This window comes from Macaca nemestrina, chromosome 13 (assembly GCF_043159975.1).
Source record: "Macaca nemestrina isolate mMacNem1 chromosome 13, mMacNem.hap1, whole genome shotgun sequence".
Taxonomy (NCBI): Eukaryota; Metazoa; Chordata; class Mammalia; order Primates; family Cercopithecidae; genus Macaca; species Macaca nemestrina.
Window position 1 is genome coordinate 86,149,010 of NC_092137.1, and position 15,876 is coordinate 86,164,885.

Genomic DNA, 15,876 nt, shown 5'->3' on the forward strand with positions numbered 1-15,876 from the left:
AAAGTATCCTAAAGGTAGTTAAGGTGGTGGGTGAACATTAGGCCACAGATAACAGAAGCGAAGGAGGGAAAGCATAACAGCAGGGGATGATAAGGGTGATTATAAATAGTTAAGAATCAAAGCATGAAGTATGACTTAAGGGAATGTCTTTAGGTTGAAAATTCTGTATATAACCTGCCTTTCTAAAAAGTTTCAAAGGGGATGGATACCCATCAGGGGCAAAGATCCAAATCCTGAGGGTAGAATGAGGAGGATGTATACTAAAGTCTTTTGGCTAAAAGGACATTAATAGCCCATTTTTAGAATGGCTACAGTTGCAACCCAACTCTACCCCACTGAACAGACTTTGTTACCAGTATTTACATGACCACGTTTTCTTTCCACCTCACCCTACCCCCAACATTTCCCTTGGAAAAATCGGTCAGAGAGGTGGTATACTAACAGTCTGGGAAAGGCAGCATCCTTGCCCATATTCAGAAAAACACTTTTCCAAGTGTCTTCTGCCAAATAACTCTTGGGACTTTTGTTACCAGTCAAGTAGGTACACTGAGTTTGGCAAACAGAAGGAAAGAGCTAAACTTGCTGGCAAACGACATAGTGCCAAGGTATCTTCTATCGTGTTACTATGAGAAAAGATCTGCAAAAGGATTGAAAATCAGCGTCCCTCCCACACACTCTTACAAAGTAATCAGGGGACCCTGCACCACAGCCATTGCTTGCCTATACAATACCTTGAATGAATTAGGGATTTTCCACCAAACCCCACTTGGCCTCCTCAGTGGTGGGGGAGGGAGGCAATCTGCTTGACAACTAACATGTCGGCCTTATCCGGTCTATCCCTAACTAATGCTAATACAAAAGTTGAAAATACAGATATAGGTAGTGATGAAAACAGATCTGGCTGGGTGCGGTGGCTCATACCTGTAATCCCAGCACTTTGGGAGGCCACGGCAGGTGGATAGGTCAGGAGTTTGAGACCAGCCTGGCCAATGTGGGAAACTCCGTCTCTACTAAAAATACCAAAAATTAGTTGGGCGTGGTGGTGGGCACCTGTAGTCCCAGCTACGTGGGAGGCTGAAGTGGGAGAATCGCTTAAACCCAGAAGGTGGAGGCTGCAGTGAGCCAAGATCGTGCCACTGAACTCCAGCCTGAGTGATAGAGTGAAACCCTGTCTTTAAAAAAAATAGATTCAAGAGGTATCCAGGAGGTAAAATTGATGGGACTTGGCAATTATAAGAAATGCAAGGAAAAGGGAAGAGTCAAGGCTGATGACCTAGAGATAACAGCTTAGTTAACGTATAGAGCTGCCATTCAATAATTAAGCAAGTCTGAGTTGGGGGTGAATGTAAGTTCTGTTTAGGATGAACTGAGCTTGACAGCTCTGTGGGATATCCAGGTGGAACTTAGACCTGTATGTCTAGGGCACAGGAAAGAAACCTAGCATCACTGGAAATCCTGGAGTAGACACAATCATCTGAAGTATGTATAGTGAAAAGGCAGTGGCTTAGGAAAGAACCCTGGGAACACTGTCCAAGGAGGAGTAGGGGAGAGTATGAGAAGAGAAGCCTGCAAAAAGAGATGCAATTATTTACAGAAGTTACTGAGACTGCCAATTTACTACCAGTCCCTCTACAAGTCCATGAGCTCCCAAAGCAAGGATCCTTTCTTATAACCCTGCATTCTCGCTTCCTAGCTCAGTGCCAACCCTTTTAATTTTCACTGAACTGAAGAGCTTTCTGAGTTACCTTTGTACACCCAAATGTACAAAATGTCTAAGCATTCCCTAATCCCTTACTAAATTTGGTTAATTCTTACTTTACCTCCCCTTCTGCTCACTAAAGGCTAGAATACTACCAAATACTAAGCTTATTTTTAGAGAAAATCTAGCAATCATCTAGATTTCCTTATTTAACTTTGATGCTGCTATTCTGACTGCTCTCATAAGTCAGAGTTTTGCTAGTGATACACTTACTGGGTGTATATAGATAATAGGAACAAACAAGGAACCAAAATTGCAAGGAAGATAAATTTATGTGCATTTACAACCTGACCACCATCCAATTATACTTTTAATTAAGAAAACACATTTTAAGCTACATTATTTCAGATTATCAGTGATGCTGAAAATTGCAAGTGGCAGGGTGCGGGACCTTAAGTCAAATAGACGTTAAGTTCAAACCATCAGTCCATCCCTCACTAGTTGTATGTCTTTGGGCAAATTATTTTACTTCTCAGCCTAATGTGGTAAGGCAGGTAACACTGCTCACACGGTGTGTAGCACATAGCAAACACTTGGGAATGGTTAGCTACTCATCGTGGTATATTAAATTGCTTTTCCCCAAGGGCCACTTTATTTATTTATTTTGAGATGAAGTCTTGCTCTGTTGCCCAGGCTGGAGTGCAATGGCTTGATCTCAGCTCACTGCAACCTCCGCCTCCCAGGCCCAAGCGACTCTCATGCCTCAATCTCCTGGGTAGTTGGATTACAGGCACCTGCCACCACATCCGGGTAATTTTTGTATTTTTAGTAGAGACGGGGGTTTTGCCACGTTGGCCAGGCTGGTCTCGAACTCCTGGCCTTAAGTGATCTGCCCGCCTCAGCCTCCCAAAATGCTGGGATTATGGGCATCAGCCATGGCACCCAGGCCCCAAAAAGTCACTTTAAACCTTACTCTTACCATCTTATCCTAGGAAGACAGTTTCACATTGCTTCTAACCTCCTCCTGGCCTCTCAATCTTGGATTGTTAAATCTTATTTGCTTTATTTCCTTGGTTCCTCTAAGTTATAATCTTGGAGTTAAAAACAGCTTTAGACCAAAGAAAAAAAATGCAAAAAACTTTTGAGAACTTTTTTCAAATAAATGTCCATTGCATAGAATGGGTCTGTGACTGGCTGCTTCTACATCTGCACCCAACATCTGGCCCCCTTCAGAACTCTGAGTGGACAGGATCAGGATTTGACTCAGGAGGATTAGGATGTGAAGAATCCATGTTTGAAGGACTCGGTTCTCCAACTGGCTCAAAGGGTCTCAAGTTTGCATAAGTCACCTCCTGGGCCAGCTGCTCCAGGGAAGGGCGGCCTAATATCAGATTTCGAAGTGAGATACAAGTCATCAGGAAGCTGAAAAACAGGAAAAAGCAGACCAAGTTCAAACTCCTGTTTCACCAGAAGAATTTCAGCTAAAGCCCTTAGAAGGCACCTGGTCCTCGCTCTTCCCACACAGGCATATATGGGAATCTCGCCCCAAGTGACCCTCCATCTCCCAGCTGGAAGGGTACTCCACTCTTTATACAGTCTCGTAGAGGATTCCAGGATAGGGTAGGAACAGCCCACAGAGAGGCTAGAGATAAGCTAAGGCAGAACAAGAAAGGAGGCCATCAGATATAGGCCACTTATTCTTCCAGTAAATCAAGGAGAAGAATGGCAGAAAAAGATATCTAGCGCTAAACTGTCCTTTCCTGTATGAGTCTCTAGAGTTACCCTCCCCAGGGGAAAGTTACCAAGCTTGCCAACATATGATGGCAATGACAAATACTGTTGTCAACTTACCTGCGGCGAAAGACATAGAGCTTTCTCAACAAGAAGTGGAAGAATCGCTCGTGGAAAGGAGTATTTCGCCGGCGTTCAATTGCCTGGAGCTTTTGTTGGCGTCTGAGAAAGGTCTGAACCAGAGGTGTTGGCTCAGGGCCCCCTTTTACTTCCCCTTCCAACAGAGGCTGCAGCTCTGGGGGTAGAGGCCCTGTTTCTGCCCGGAAGACAGAAAAAAGGAATCACTGAGATGGATCACTCTTTCCCCTTAGAACTCCCCTTCTGCCAGCTAGAGACTTCAAGTTCACTCTTGAATGGCTAGAACATCATTCATAACCCTGACTTCTTGAAACCAGGGGCTATGGCTATCTCAGTCCAAATGTTCATACACTCACCACTTCCATTCTCCACCTTTTCCTTTAATTCTTGCAGATATGCCAGGTCTTGCTCCAGTGCAAGCTCTGTAGTGTTGACATAGATGTACATGTAGCAGGAAGGGCTAGGTGATGTCGTATACACCTTATGGTACTCACCAGCAGGCAACTGACAAGGGAGAAGAAATGGATAAATTTCATCAGCTTTTCTCTAGCCAGCCTATGGCCTCCCTACTCTGACTCTTGGCTTCTTTCTACTCAATTGTGTTTTGGAATTGAAAGTAACTGACTTCTAGAATCCTGGATGAGGCTATTCACAGTCCGAGGGGCCCTTGTTTTTTGAGATCCACTGCATTACTGCTATGGTAAAATATTTTCAGTCTATAATAAATGAACCTTGCTCATCTAAGCTTTCTGCCATTGTTTTTTAAATTGTTAGGGGTCTCACTATGTTGCTCAGGCTGACTGTGAATTCCTGGCTTCCCACTTCAGCCTCCTAAGAAGCTGGGATTACTGGTGTGAGCCACTGAGCTCAGCTCTTTCTGCTGTTGTTAATCCCAGCAAAATACCTGCATTTTTTCTCCCTCTCGAAGAGTCTGGTTCTTCTGTTCTGCCACAAGCTCCACAGTCACTTCCCCCTGCAGCAGCTGGATGCTAGTGTTGCCCAGGTCTTCACTCACAAAATTTTCCAGGTGCAGTCCTGCCAGACCAACAGAGTTCATCATCCCACCCTATGGTAGAGTGAACTCACTCCCAGCCAGAACAGAGACATCACACCTTTACCACCATCATCTCCTTAGGTTTCAAAAACATTCCCTCTCCCCTCCCACCACATGGAATGTCCCTAGCCAAGGAAGTCAGAAGGAAAGACAGAAAAGCCTCTCCTCACTTTCCTCCATACCAGGGAAATCTGCAATGAAGACCACCTCAGTGTGGTTGTCCAGGCTGCTCTTGATTTCCTGTAACTTGGCCCTCCAGGGAGACAGGTCCATCAAGAGTGGTTGCACCCAGGATGTGCGCTGAAAGGGGGACCAAGCGGCCTGCACGATGTCCACACGAGGGTCAAAAATCCTTAGAAAGAAAACCATGTTCTAAGGACATCACAGCCACCCACCCACCAGAACTTCCAGTTCTGTCCCTTTCATCATTCCCAAGGACAGGGAATAGAAGTAGAAGAAATGGCCTATGTCAGCATGTTATTGCCAGTCCAGGGCAGAGAGAGAAGGCAGAAGAGATCTGGAGCACTGGAATAATCGGGGTTAGCGGCTACCTGAGAAGGCATTGTGTTAACAGTGTTTAAAAGAACAAGTCAACTCACTTTTCTCCTGGATGATGGTGCCCCCTGCTGGAAGCAACCAGCTATGCCCACAACCAGATCAATGGGGACATGCACTAGAGGAAGGACAGCCTTTTAAGCAAGACAAATACCAGGAAGCAAGGGCTGTTCATCTTGGTAAAAAGAACTGTGCTTCATTTTTTTCCCACTCTCTGCTCCCCTTGCCCACCTCTGCTGGAAGCGGTCATTGATGGAGACCCAAATATCAAAGTAGATCTGGGGCTCAGTGACATTATACTTGGGAAGCAGGCGGCTCAGGCAAGTGGCATATTGCTTCAGCATGTCTGCATGATCCTTCCATCGCCGGCTCTGTGTAAATACCTGCCCCAAACCCCCATATTAGTCCCACCTCATCATTATCAACTTTCAAGACAGGTCATGCACTGCCAATGGCACAATGAGATCCCTGCCTGCTGCCCATTCTGGCTAGAAAAAAACGGAACTTGCCTTTGGGAATGAATTTTTCATTGCTGGGCTAGTGGTGCTTACTTTTCCTAAATCTAATCTCAGTTCAAGGAAATGAATGACATTGCCCTATCTCAACCCACACAAAAGATAGTTCAATCTGGCTCTTGAGAAAAGGCAAAGCAGACTCAAATTTGTTTTGCTTTATGGTGTGTGTAAGACAAAACCAGACCCCAAAGCACAAGCGGGCTCTGAAGAACAGTAAATTGTCAGCATCAGACATCTCACCCCAGGGTTAAGATAGCCCAGTTCGCCAGTGCGGCCATCACGGTAGGTGATCTTCACGTGCTGGTGGGAGCGGGAGTGCACCATCATGTCCCAGGAATAGCCGTACAGCCCATTTGTCCAGTTGTTATAGCCCTGGGAAGGCAGCGCAGAGGGGATTCAGCTCAATGCTTCTCACTGACCCCATCCCCTACCAAGAAGGGGCTGCAAAACCAGCCCTTCTTTCCCAACTGTTGTCATCCGTCCCTTTCTAAGCCCAGTGTACACTCCACAGCCCCTACAAACCTGGGTGAGAAAATGAGAATAGGGCAGGAATAGCTGCTCCAGGAGGTAGAGCAGAGTAAAGGCAGCTCCCAGCTGATGGCGCAGCCCTGGTTTCTGGCCACCTTTGCCCTGGCTCCTCTTATACACACAGGAAACGCTGGGCTGAGGGGCTGCCTTGAGGGGCAACAGTTCTTGCAACCTTTGGGGGCAGTGGGACACCAGCTTCCGAGGCCAATCAGGGGAACAGAAGACAGGGCTGCTGGCCAGCATGACGTAGGAGAACATACCTAGGAAAGCAGGGAGAAAATATAAATTTCAGGAGGAGTTTGGTTGGGCCTCTTCAACCCTGTTCCCTTAGGAGACTTCTCCCAGGTGTTTCACTGAAAAGGAAAGCAGTTCTTTTTTCTTTCTTTTTTTTTTTTGAGACAGATTCTTGCTCTGTTGCCCAGGCTGGAGTGCAGTGGCATGATCTCAGCTCACTGCAACCTCTGCCTCCTGGGTTCAAGCGATTCTCTTGCCTCAGCCTCCCAAGCAGCTGGGATTACAGGCATGTGCCACCATGCTCAGCTAAGTTTTGTACTTTTAGTAGAGACAGGGTCTCACCATGTTGGCCAGGCCGGTCTCGAACTCCTGACCTCAGGTGATCCACCCACCTCGGCGTCCCAAAGTGCTAGGATTACAAACGTGACCCACCACGCCCAGCCGGAAAGTAGTTCTTAACTGTAAGGTATTTGTTCTTCCTGGAGATTCCTTACTGTACAACATACTAAGCCCAGAAGTCCCAATCCTCTTATCCCCATTTATGCCTACTTCATAGTGACTGCCCTGGGTTTAATTTAGCTACTGCTCACACCACCCTTTCCCACTCCCAAACAATGCCTCTGGCTATTAGCATCCCTTCCTGCAGAACTATGGTTCCTGTTTCCTACCAGACTACAGGTACTGACCAATGCTGAAAAGCTGGGAATTCATGCAGTGGAAGTAGGACACAAAGAAGAGGCCAATGGATCTTGAGGCATCAAAAAAGAGCAGGAAACCAGCTGAGAGGTCAAGCAGCAGCCCACCCCAGTGCACGACCAGCAGGCTAGTCAGCTCCTCGGACAACAACAGTCTGCAAACACATGGAGAAAGTTCAAGCACCAGCCCACTGGAGAACACATCAGTCAAAGCACATTCACAGCACGAATGTGCCTTGGCTACTCCAGTGGCTGGGTAGATGCCTAAGGTACATAATCCACCCATGAAGACACTCCTCTAGGTTGTTTGTTGTTGTTGTTCAAACCAATTTTCACTCTGTCACCTAGCCTGGAAGGCAGTGGCATGATCATGGCACACTGTAGCTTCAAACTCCTGGGCTCAAGCAATCCTGCCTCAGCCTCCCAAGTAGCTGGGACCACAGGCACATGCCATCATGCCTGTTTTTTTAATTTTTTTTGTAGAGACAGGGTCTTATGTTGCTCAGGCTGGTCTTGAACTCCTGGGCTCAAGCAATCCTTCCACCCCAGCATCCCAAAGTGCCGGGATTACAGGAATGAGCTACCATGCCCAGCCCCCTCTACATTTTCACAGCTTTAGGTGTTCAATGTTTTCTAACATATCCTTTGTAATAAGCAAGGGCAGATCTCCTAGGACAAAATTTGACTGAGATGTGTGTGTGTTGTGGAAGGCAGGTTCCCCACGGAGGTCATGAGTGAGAGGAAACGTTAAAAGGTAAATGCTTGGCTAACAAAATAATGAAGTCAAACTCCAGGAACTGGAAAATAACAGGGAAGAAGAAAGAGAATAAAGTAAAACAAGAGGAAAGAAGAAATGGGAAGAAGATAGAAATTAGAGAGGTGACCCTTTGTTTTGTGGAAGTGGTAATAATGGTTTTGTCAGAGCCTACACAGTGAGTGCCCATCTTCTTAGTACATCAGCTGCAGGGCTCTGATGAGAGGCTACAGTGGCAAGGCAAGGACACAGACACCATCCAAGGCAGTTGCTGAGGGCACTGGCTCACTCACCAAGTCAGCCAGTTCTGGCTCTTTCCTTTCCTTTTTAAATTTCTTTTCCTTTTTGCCCATCTATACCATATATCTCCCAAGAGCAGCTAGGGCTTAGTCTTTTGATACCACTGACTCTGCTTCCGCTGAATAGGGAGATGAGTGGACAAAGGAAGGCATGTGGCAAATTCAGGCAAAGTAGGAACAGGTGCCATTACTGAGAGAGATGAGTCACCTGCTCTATCCCCATGCCTCCAAGAGGCCTCCACCCTGACTGCCACTCACTTGAAGGGACTGAAGAGCCAGTGCCGGGACAAATATTCCATGGAATAGCCTTCAACCCAGTCTGCATCCAGCTTTTTCACACCCGCAATGAAGTACACAATGAAAATCTGAAAATAAAATGTAACACAAAGTTCAAGCCAAAAGAGTCTTTTCTACAGATAGGCAAGAATAAAATAAGGAGCATATAGTTAGGACAACTTTAATCCATGCTCCTGAGTTACAGTCTTTGACCCAAATATTATAGTCCTTGACCCAAATAATCTACTTACATATTTTTTAAATGAATAAAACAAATACTGATCTGAGTCCAGGGCCCAAGGAAGAATAGACCCCGTCTTCTATTCATTCATCTCAGAAATTCACTCATCCAACCAGCATTTATTGACATCCAACCAATGCCAGCGACAGTATCAGGCACCAAGGAAGAAGTCATAAAGCACAGACTGAATCCTTTCTCTTTGTCATGAAGATTCCAATCTAGCAGGGACAAAGCTCTAGTCTTTCCTTGACAAATGAGAGAATTCAGAGATTAAGGGATTGGAAAAAATGAGAAGCCAGCCTAGTTTTCCAGCAAAGGGTAAAAACAGAAGATCCAGGGAGGCAGCGGAGACTGTAGTCTGGCAGTGGGATGGCCATGCTGACCACATGGCTGTCAAGGAGCTCCTCCCTCTGTCCTAAAATGCTGTACCTGGCCACGCAGCACTGCATAGTTCCAGAGGGGCACGTGGGCATTCCTCCTACGGGCATTCAACAGACCGTCCACGGACCTATACCGAAGGAGGTAAACATAGGGGGGTGCTGCTTAATCCAGCTACCATCCCATCTTTCCTTTTATACACGATAATCCTATCTATCCTGGGCACATCTCCCATATCCTCCCTGGTTATTCTGAGACCTTTTAGAATTATATGAGCAAATTCTAACGTGATTATACAAGTCATAGAAGAAATATTGCTACTAAGTTATAACAGCAAAAATTCAGTATTTCTTGTTAGCTCACAGTTGAGTTTGTTGTAATGGATCAAATCAGGAAAAAAGGACTACAATACTAGAAAATTACTGAAAAAGGGAAGGAATTCGGAGTGTTTGAAAAGCTATGTGTGTGTAAATAAATATGTATTGTATTATCTTTAAAAAAAAAAAATCAAGGCCGGGCGCGGTGGCTCAAGCCTGTAATCCCAGCACTTTGGGAGGCCGAGACGGACGGATCACGAGATCAGGAGATCGAGACCATCCTGGCTAACACGGTGAAACCCCGTCTCTACTAAAAAATACAAAAAGCTAGCCGGGCAAAGTGGCGGGCGCCTGTAGTCCCAGCTACTCGGGAGGCTGAGGCAGGAGAATGGTGTAAACCCGGGAGGCGGAGCTTGCAGTGAGCTGAGATCCGGCCACTGCACTCCAGCCTGGGCGAGAGAGCGAGACTCCGTCTAAAAAAAAAAAAAAAAATCAAAACACTCAACAGCAGAGTAACACACAATATAAACTAACGTTTCATAGACCTGGATGCCAGGATCCAGTATAAGAGGGTCCCTGCTAAAAGCTTGTATTCTGGAAGAGAACTGATAAACCCAGGCTACTAACACCAGATGTACTCTGGGGAAGCAGAAGCAAAGCATGTTTTCAAGAAGTAGAAGCTGGGAAAGAGGCAGCTTACACTGTGGTCAAGAGCACTGGACTCTGCAGTCAAGAACGCCTGTACTTACTGCCGTTTCTTAACCACTAGCTGACCTTAGGCAAATTCTTCACTGTCCAATACTCAGCTTCTTTATCTTTAAAATGGGAACAGGCCAGGCTCAGTAGCTCATGCCTATAATACCAACATTTTGGGAAGCTAAAGTGAGAGAATCGCTAGACCCCAGGAGTTTGAGGTTGCAGTGAACTATGACTGCACCACTGCACTCTGGCCTCGGGGACAGAGCAAGACCCTGACTCCAAAAAACAAAATGTGAATAGCACCATCGACCTTATAGGGTTTCAATGAGGAAAAATTCTAAATATTTAGTATAGTGCCTGCCATGTGGAAAACCCTGAATAAATGATATGTGATTTTTTCAAAATGCATAAAGTCATAAAAATGGAAATTCTGACTAGCCTGAGCAACACAGTGAGATCCTGTCTCTACGAAAAATTTTAAAAATTAGCTGAGTGTGGCCAGGCGCGGTGGCTCACGCCTGTAATCCCAGCACTTTGGGAGGCCGAGGCGGGCGGATCACGAGGTCAGGAGATCGAGACCATCCTGGCTAACACGGTGAAACCCCGTCTCCACTAAAAATACAAAAAATTAGCCGGGCATGGTGGTGCGTGCCTGTAGTCCCAGCTACTCGGAGGCTGAGGCAGGAGAATGGCGTGAACCCAGGAGGCGGAGCTTGCAGTGAGCCGAGATGGTGCCACTGCACTCCAGCCTGGGCGACAAAGTGAGACTCTGTCTCAAAAAAAATAAAATAAAATAAAATAAATTAGCTGAGTGTGGTGGCACACACCTGTTGTTCCAGCTACTCTGGAGGCTGAGATGGAAGGATCACCTGAACCCAAGAAGGTTGAGGCTGCAGTGAGCTATGAGCACGCCACTGCACTCTAGCCTGGGTGACACAGTGAGATGCCATTTCAACAAATACCCCCACAACAGAACTTTTCAGAGATATTCTATCAAAACTGCCTCAATTCTCTAAGATCAGAGCTGGCCATTCTGAATGAGTTTCAAATTTTACCAAAGGGGTATTTGTATGTGTGTATTAACAAATAGGCCGGGCGCAGTGGCTCATGCCTGTAATCCCAGCACTTTGGGAGGTCGAGGTGGGAGGATTGCTTGAGCCCAGAAGTTCAAGACCAGCCTGGGCAACAAAGCGAGACCCCATCTCTATTTAAAAATAAATAAATAAAAAGAAAAATAAATAAAACTTAATGACTGTTAATGAATTCAATGTTTGAGATTTTTTCCCCCAAACTCATTTTATTGACACCTATTTTATTGCTTCTCACTCAACATATAAAGAATCCTTAAGGTCATCTGCCCTGCCACCTCATCTCCAAATCCCTTCTCCAACTCCCCTGGGAGACAGTTACCTAAGCCAGAAATGGGGAAGGGTTACCTCCTCCCAGAACAGCAACGCTGAGCAGCCCTGGTGGGCCCTCTTCTCCTGACGTGAACTCTGCCTCACAGCAACTTCTACTTTTGGCTCTAACTCTGCCCTTCTGGGCTTACACAGAGAAAGTCTGCTCCCTCTTCTACATAACCACCCTTAAAGTATCTGAAAACAGCTATGTCTGGCTTTAGTATTCTCTTTTTCTCTCTAAGAGGGTTACAAGAGGTGAATAAATCAAGGCACCTGGGGAGATACGGAAAGAATGAAGGGGTGGGATGGAGACATTTTGCTTTTTGTCATCCCAAGTGCTCCAACTAGTTGGCCCTTTCCCCTCCCAAATCCACCCAGATCAAAGTGACCTTGGAACCATATTTTGCAAAGCATGACTGAAAATATCCTGACAGGGGCAAATTCTAGAACCTCACTGGGCCCCTATCTCTGATAACCATCCTGACCCAGCCAACCCCTCCCCTTTGTCCCCCCAGACTCATACCAGTAGTGGTTTGCATCCATGAACGTCAGCTGAAAGGCCAACAACCCATACAGATAGGAGTGGTTGTTCCATGATGTCTTGTCCAGGAGAAACACATACCAGTATGGCAGCAGGAATAACACACAGCTTATCCGGTAGCACAGGCCCAGCATCATGCCCAGTGCCCCTGGGATTTGTAGGGAGAGGATTAAGAGGTCAAGAGATCACCACAGGCCCAGTTTCCCTGGGCCAGGATATGGTTGGAATTAAGAAAAATCAAGCATTGTATAATCAGGTAAAACTAAATGAAAATTAGATGCTATTTTAATATTTTAAAAAGAATTATGGGACAACAGCTCAGGTGACACACAGGTCAACAGCATGAAATTGATCACAGCAGAAGTGAAATAAGGTGCCAAAGACTTTGACCATTCACCAGCATGCTTCTATTTCTGTGTTTCTGGCAGGCCAGTCAATATTTCCATCTCTCCCACAGTTCCCCTCACCCAGAAACATGATGGTGTAGACAAGATACATCCAGTCAAGTGGGAGTGGGCGTAGGGCATCCAGCAAGGGGAAGCGGCACACATCCAGCCCATCAAGGTATTTTCGGTCCAGGGAGCTAAGCCCCCGCTCCTGGGGAATGTCTAGCACCATCAAGAACCCTAAGAAGGCAATAGGAGAGTTGGTCATTGGGCCTCAGCTAAGGAAGCAGTAGAATACAGTGGAACACAGTTGAGAGTGTGCAGCTCCAGGGTCAGACTTCTTTTCTAACCTTGGCTTTGCCATTTATTCAGTATTAATTATTGAGTGCCTACTCTGCACAATACTGTATCAGTTGTGCCATCTAGAACAGCCCCTGCAGCTCAGTTAACCAATTCCCCATTTGTGAGAAGGGGAATATGTCACAGGACTACAGAGAGGATTAAATTAGGGAAATGCACAAAATGCTATAAAAACTGTTAGGGTCTTGACAGCTATGAAGATCCAACCTACTGAGCTTCAGAAAGTGCTCTGGGAGGCGGGGCATGGTGGCTCACGCCTGTAATCCCAGCACTTTAGGAGGCCGAGGTGGGCAGATCACTTGAGGTTGGGAATTTGAGACCAGCCTGACCAACATGGAGAAACCCCGTCTCTATTAAAAATACAAAAAAATCAGCCAGGCATGGTGCCACATGCCTGTAATACCAGCTACTCAGGAGGCTGAAGCAGGAGAATCACTTGAACCTGGGTGGCGGAGGTTACAGTGAGCCAAGATCACACCATTGCACTCCAGCCTGGGCAACAAGATTGAAACTCCATCTCAAAAAAAAAGAAAGAAAAGAAAAGAAAAGAAAAGAAAAGAGCTCTGGGAGTTCTTCTCGACCTTTTCTGCTTCCTGGCACACCCCGAAAACTGTTGCATTTCGTCAACACCCTGGGAATAAACAGAAGGGGCTACTCAGATCAGGAAGCCAGCTTGAGATAAGGCAGGGTTTCTCAACCTCAGGACTAGTCACATTTTGTGCTGGTTAATTATTTATTGAGAGGGATTGTCCAACGCACTACAGGACATTTAGGAGCATCCCTAACCTCTATACAGATGCCAGCAGTCACCTATTCTTCCTCCCCCAAGTTGTGACAACTAAAAATGTCTCTAAACATTGCCAAACGTCTCCCAAAGAGCAAAACTGCCTCCAGTTGAGAACTACTGGGCTAAGGGGACTAATATCTCCGCACATCTGTAAACCATTCCAAGCACACCACGCTGCCGCCTCAGTTAAGAAGCTCTCGATTAGAGAGTCACAGCCAAAATGTATGGCCCCGGTGACCCCCTGCTCTGTTTCTCTGAGTCCTCTGGGCAACCTCATGCCACAAGCAAAATGGGTCACTGCTGCCTGGCCTCTAAATATCATATAGCCTCAGATCAAAGCATTTCTAGCTGGGCTCGGTGGCTCATGCCTTTAATCCCAGCACTTTGGGAGGCTGATGCGGGTGGATCACCTGAGGTCAAGAGTTTGAGACCAGCCTGGCCAACATGGTGAAACCCTGTCTCTACTAAAAATACAAAAATAAAATAAAATAAAAAATTAGCCGGGTGTGGTGGGCGCCTGTAATCCCAGCTACTTGGGAGGCTGAGGCAGGAGAATCGCTTGAACCCGGGTGGCGGAGGTTACAGTGAGCCAAGATCGCACCATGGCACTCCAGAATGGGCAACAAGAACGAAAGTCCGTCTAAGAAAAAGAAATAAGAAAAAAAGCATTTCTGACCACCAAGTAAATCCTAACTGGAGGAGGCAAAGTAGGTTTAATCCTAAACTTCGAGAAGACCTCTTCTTTTATACCAATATCTTCAGCTCTGAGGAAAAGGGAGCTAAGTCTACTTGCAACCAAAAAAATTGACGATTGTCATTCTCCCACTCCCAACCAAACTGCTCCCACCCATAAACTAGACTCACCAAAAAGAAAACGAAAGACAGCCAGGCTTGCAGGGTCCGTTGGTCGATTCAGCAAGGTCACCAGCCTCCGCCAGCTGGACAAATCTGTCCACTCAAAACCCAAGAGTTTCCCCATTCGGCTGCCCTGCCTGGGCCCTGAGATCAGTTCAGCCTTGTCTTTCTGTACTTTATCTGCAACCAATAATTGGAGAAAATGTGTGCGCGGGGGTGGGCTCCACCTCAAATCACAGAAATCACAGCACCAACGGCCCAGAGCTTCCGCCCACCCGGGTTGGCTCAATAAGGTTGCCTCAATGATCTGACTATAGGAAACATCCCTGCAGTGCAGCCCCTTCTCCAAGATACCCCAGTGTCCCAAAACCCCTCAGACTACAGCCCCCTAACAGCAAAGTGTTCCCGAATATAATCATCGTCCAGAAGCCGCAGGCTGCAAATGTCTCACAGCACGCCACGCCCCCTTCCCCACGGAGGCCCCCCCCCTCACCAGGAGACACTGGGCGTCCTCCCTCCCCCGCCCCTCTGAGACCAGTGCTCCTCGGAACTCTCCGCCGGAGGCCGGGGTCCTAAGCCTACCTAAGCTGGGCGAAGTCCGCGCCGACCGGACAGACACCGCCATTGCTCCGTGGAGGAGGAAGGTGGGTCACAGCAGCCGCTTCTGAACAGAAGCCGCCAGGAAAATTTGCTGCCCTAGGCTCCGCCTCCCGACGCGTCAGCAGCTGTGCGGCTGGCCGCAAAGCGCCAGCACTGTCGTAAATACTACCCCCGACCGGCGGCGCCGGATTCCTTGCTTGGCGGCAGGGGGTGGAACGAGGAGCCTTGGGGCGGGGCAAAGATACCCCCTAGTGCAGTTGGGCTCCAGGCGCACTGCTAGACTGGCATCTTATGCCTTCCGAGAGGCGTCTTCTTTTTAAACACTGAAAAGAGTCTGAGTTCCCCAACCTCCTTGGGTCCTCCCGGACACCATTAGTCCTCTCCGTCGCTCCGTCCGTGCAGTGCTCTCTGGTGTGAGGGATCGGGCGCAAAGGGCAAACTTTTTGTCAGATATTGACGCCCAATTGAGGATGCACCTGGAAGGGCTGCCCCGGTTTTGAGCTATTGCAAGACCCCTTCACTTTATTTTCCAGGACCTGCAAAGAACCGAGGTTTCAAAGCAGTAGGTAATCCCAGCAGTTTGGAAGGCCAAGGCGGGAGGATCCATAAAGAACAACAACAACAAAAAGGCAACAACATAAACAGAAAAACCACTGAAAAAAAACTGTGTGTGTGTCGCGCGCTCCTGTGGTTTCAGCTACTCGGGAGGCTGAAGTGGGAGGTTCGCTTGAGCCCAGGAGTTCGAAGCTGCAGCGAGCTGTGATCGCACCACTGCACTCCAGCCTGGGCGACAAAGTGAGACCCTGTCTAAAAAAAAAAAAAAAAAAAAACACA

General features: G+C 47.1%; 1 protein-coding gene across 4 annotated transcripts; it reads right to left on the reverse strand.

Annotated features, from left to right (window-relative positions):
* Window positions 1-2,051: 2,051 nt before the first annotated feature.
* LOC105465382 (gamma-glutamyl carboxylase) lies at window positions 2,052-15,170 on the reverse strand. 4 transcript variants are annotated; one of them, XM_011713812.3, is made up of 15 exons: window positions 15,025-15,170; window positions 14,452-14,622; window positions 12,522-12,680; window positions 12,037-12,202; window positions 9,149-9,227; window positions 8,461-8,567; window positions 7,141-7,304; window positions 6,215-6,480; window positions 5,933-6,064; window positions 5,409-5,560; window positions 4,805-4,974; window positions 4,473-4,603; window positions 3,925-4,072; window positions 3,551-3,740; window positions 2,052-3,121 (listed from the first exon to the last, which is right to left on the reverse strand). In XM_011713812.3, exons 1-15 carry the CDS (start codon window positions 15,065-15,067, stop codon window positions 2,929-2,931), a joined length of 2,271 nt encoding a protein of 756 aa, XP_011712114.2. In that variant the 5' UTR covers window positions 15,068-15,170; the 3' UTR covers window positions 2,052-2,928. The 4 variants fall into 4 exon arrangements, with proteins under 4 accessions (XP_011712114.2, XP_011712113.2, XP_011712116.2 ...); XM_011713811.3 differs by having other exon boundaries at window positions 3,551-3,746; XM_011713814.3 differs by lacking the exon at window positions 12,522-12,680 and having other exon boundaries at window positions 3,551-3,746.
* Window positions 15,171-15,876: the final 706 nt, after the last annotated feature.

Coding starts and splice junctions, on each gene's coding strand:
- LOC105465382 (XM_011713811.3), bottom strand. CDS start 15,067: ATGGCGGTGTCTGTCCGGTCGGCGCGGACTTCGCCCAGCTTAG. Junction 6,481..7,140: donor TTCCCAGCTTTTCAGCATTG/GTCAGTACCTGT, acceptor CTGCTTTCCTAG/GTATGTTCTCCTACGTCATG. Junction 3,747..3,924: donor AAAGGTGGAGAATGGAAGTG/GTGAGTGTATGA, acceptor TCTTCCGGGCAG/AAACAGGGCCTCTACCCCCA.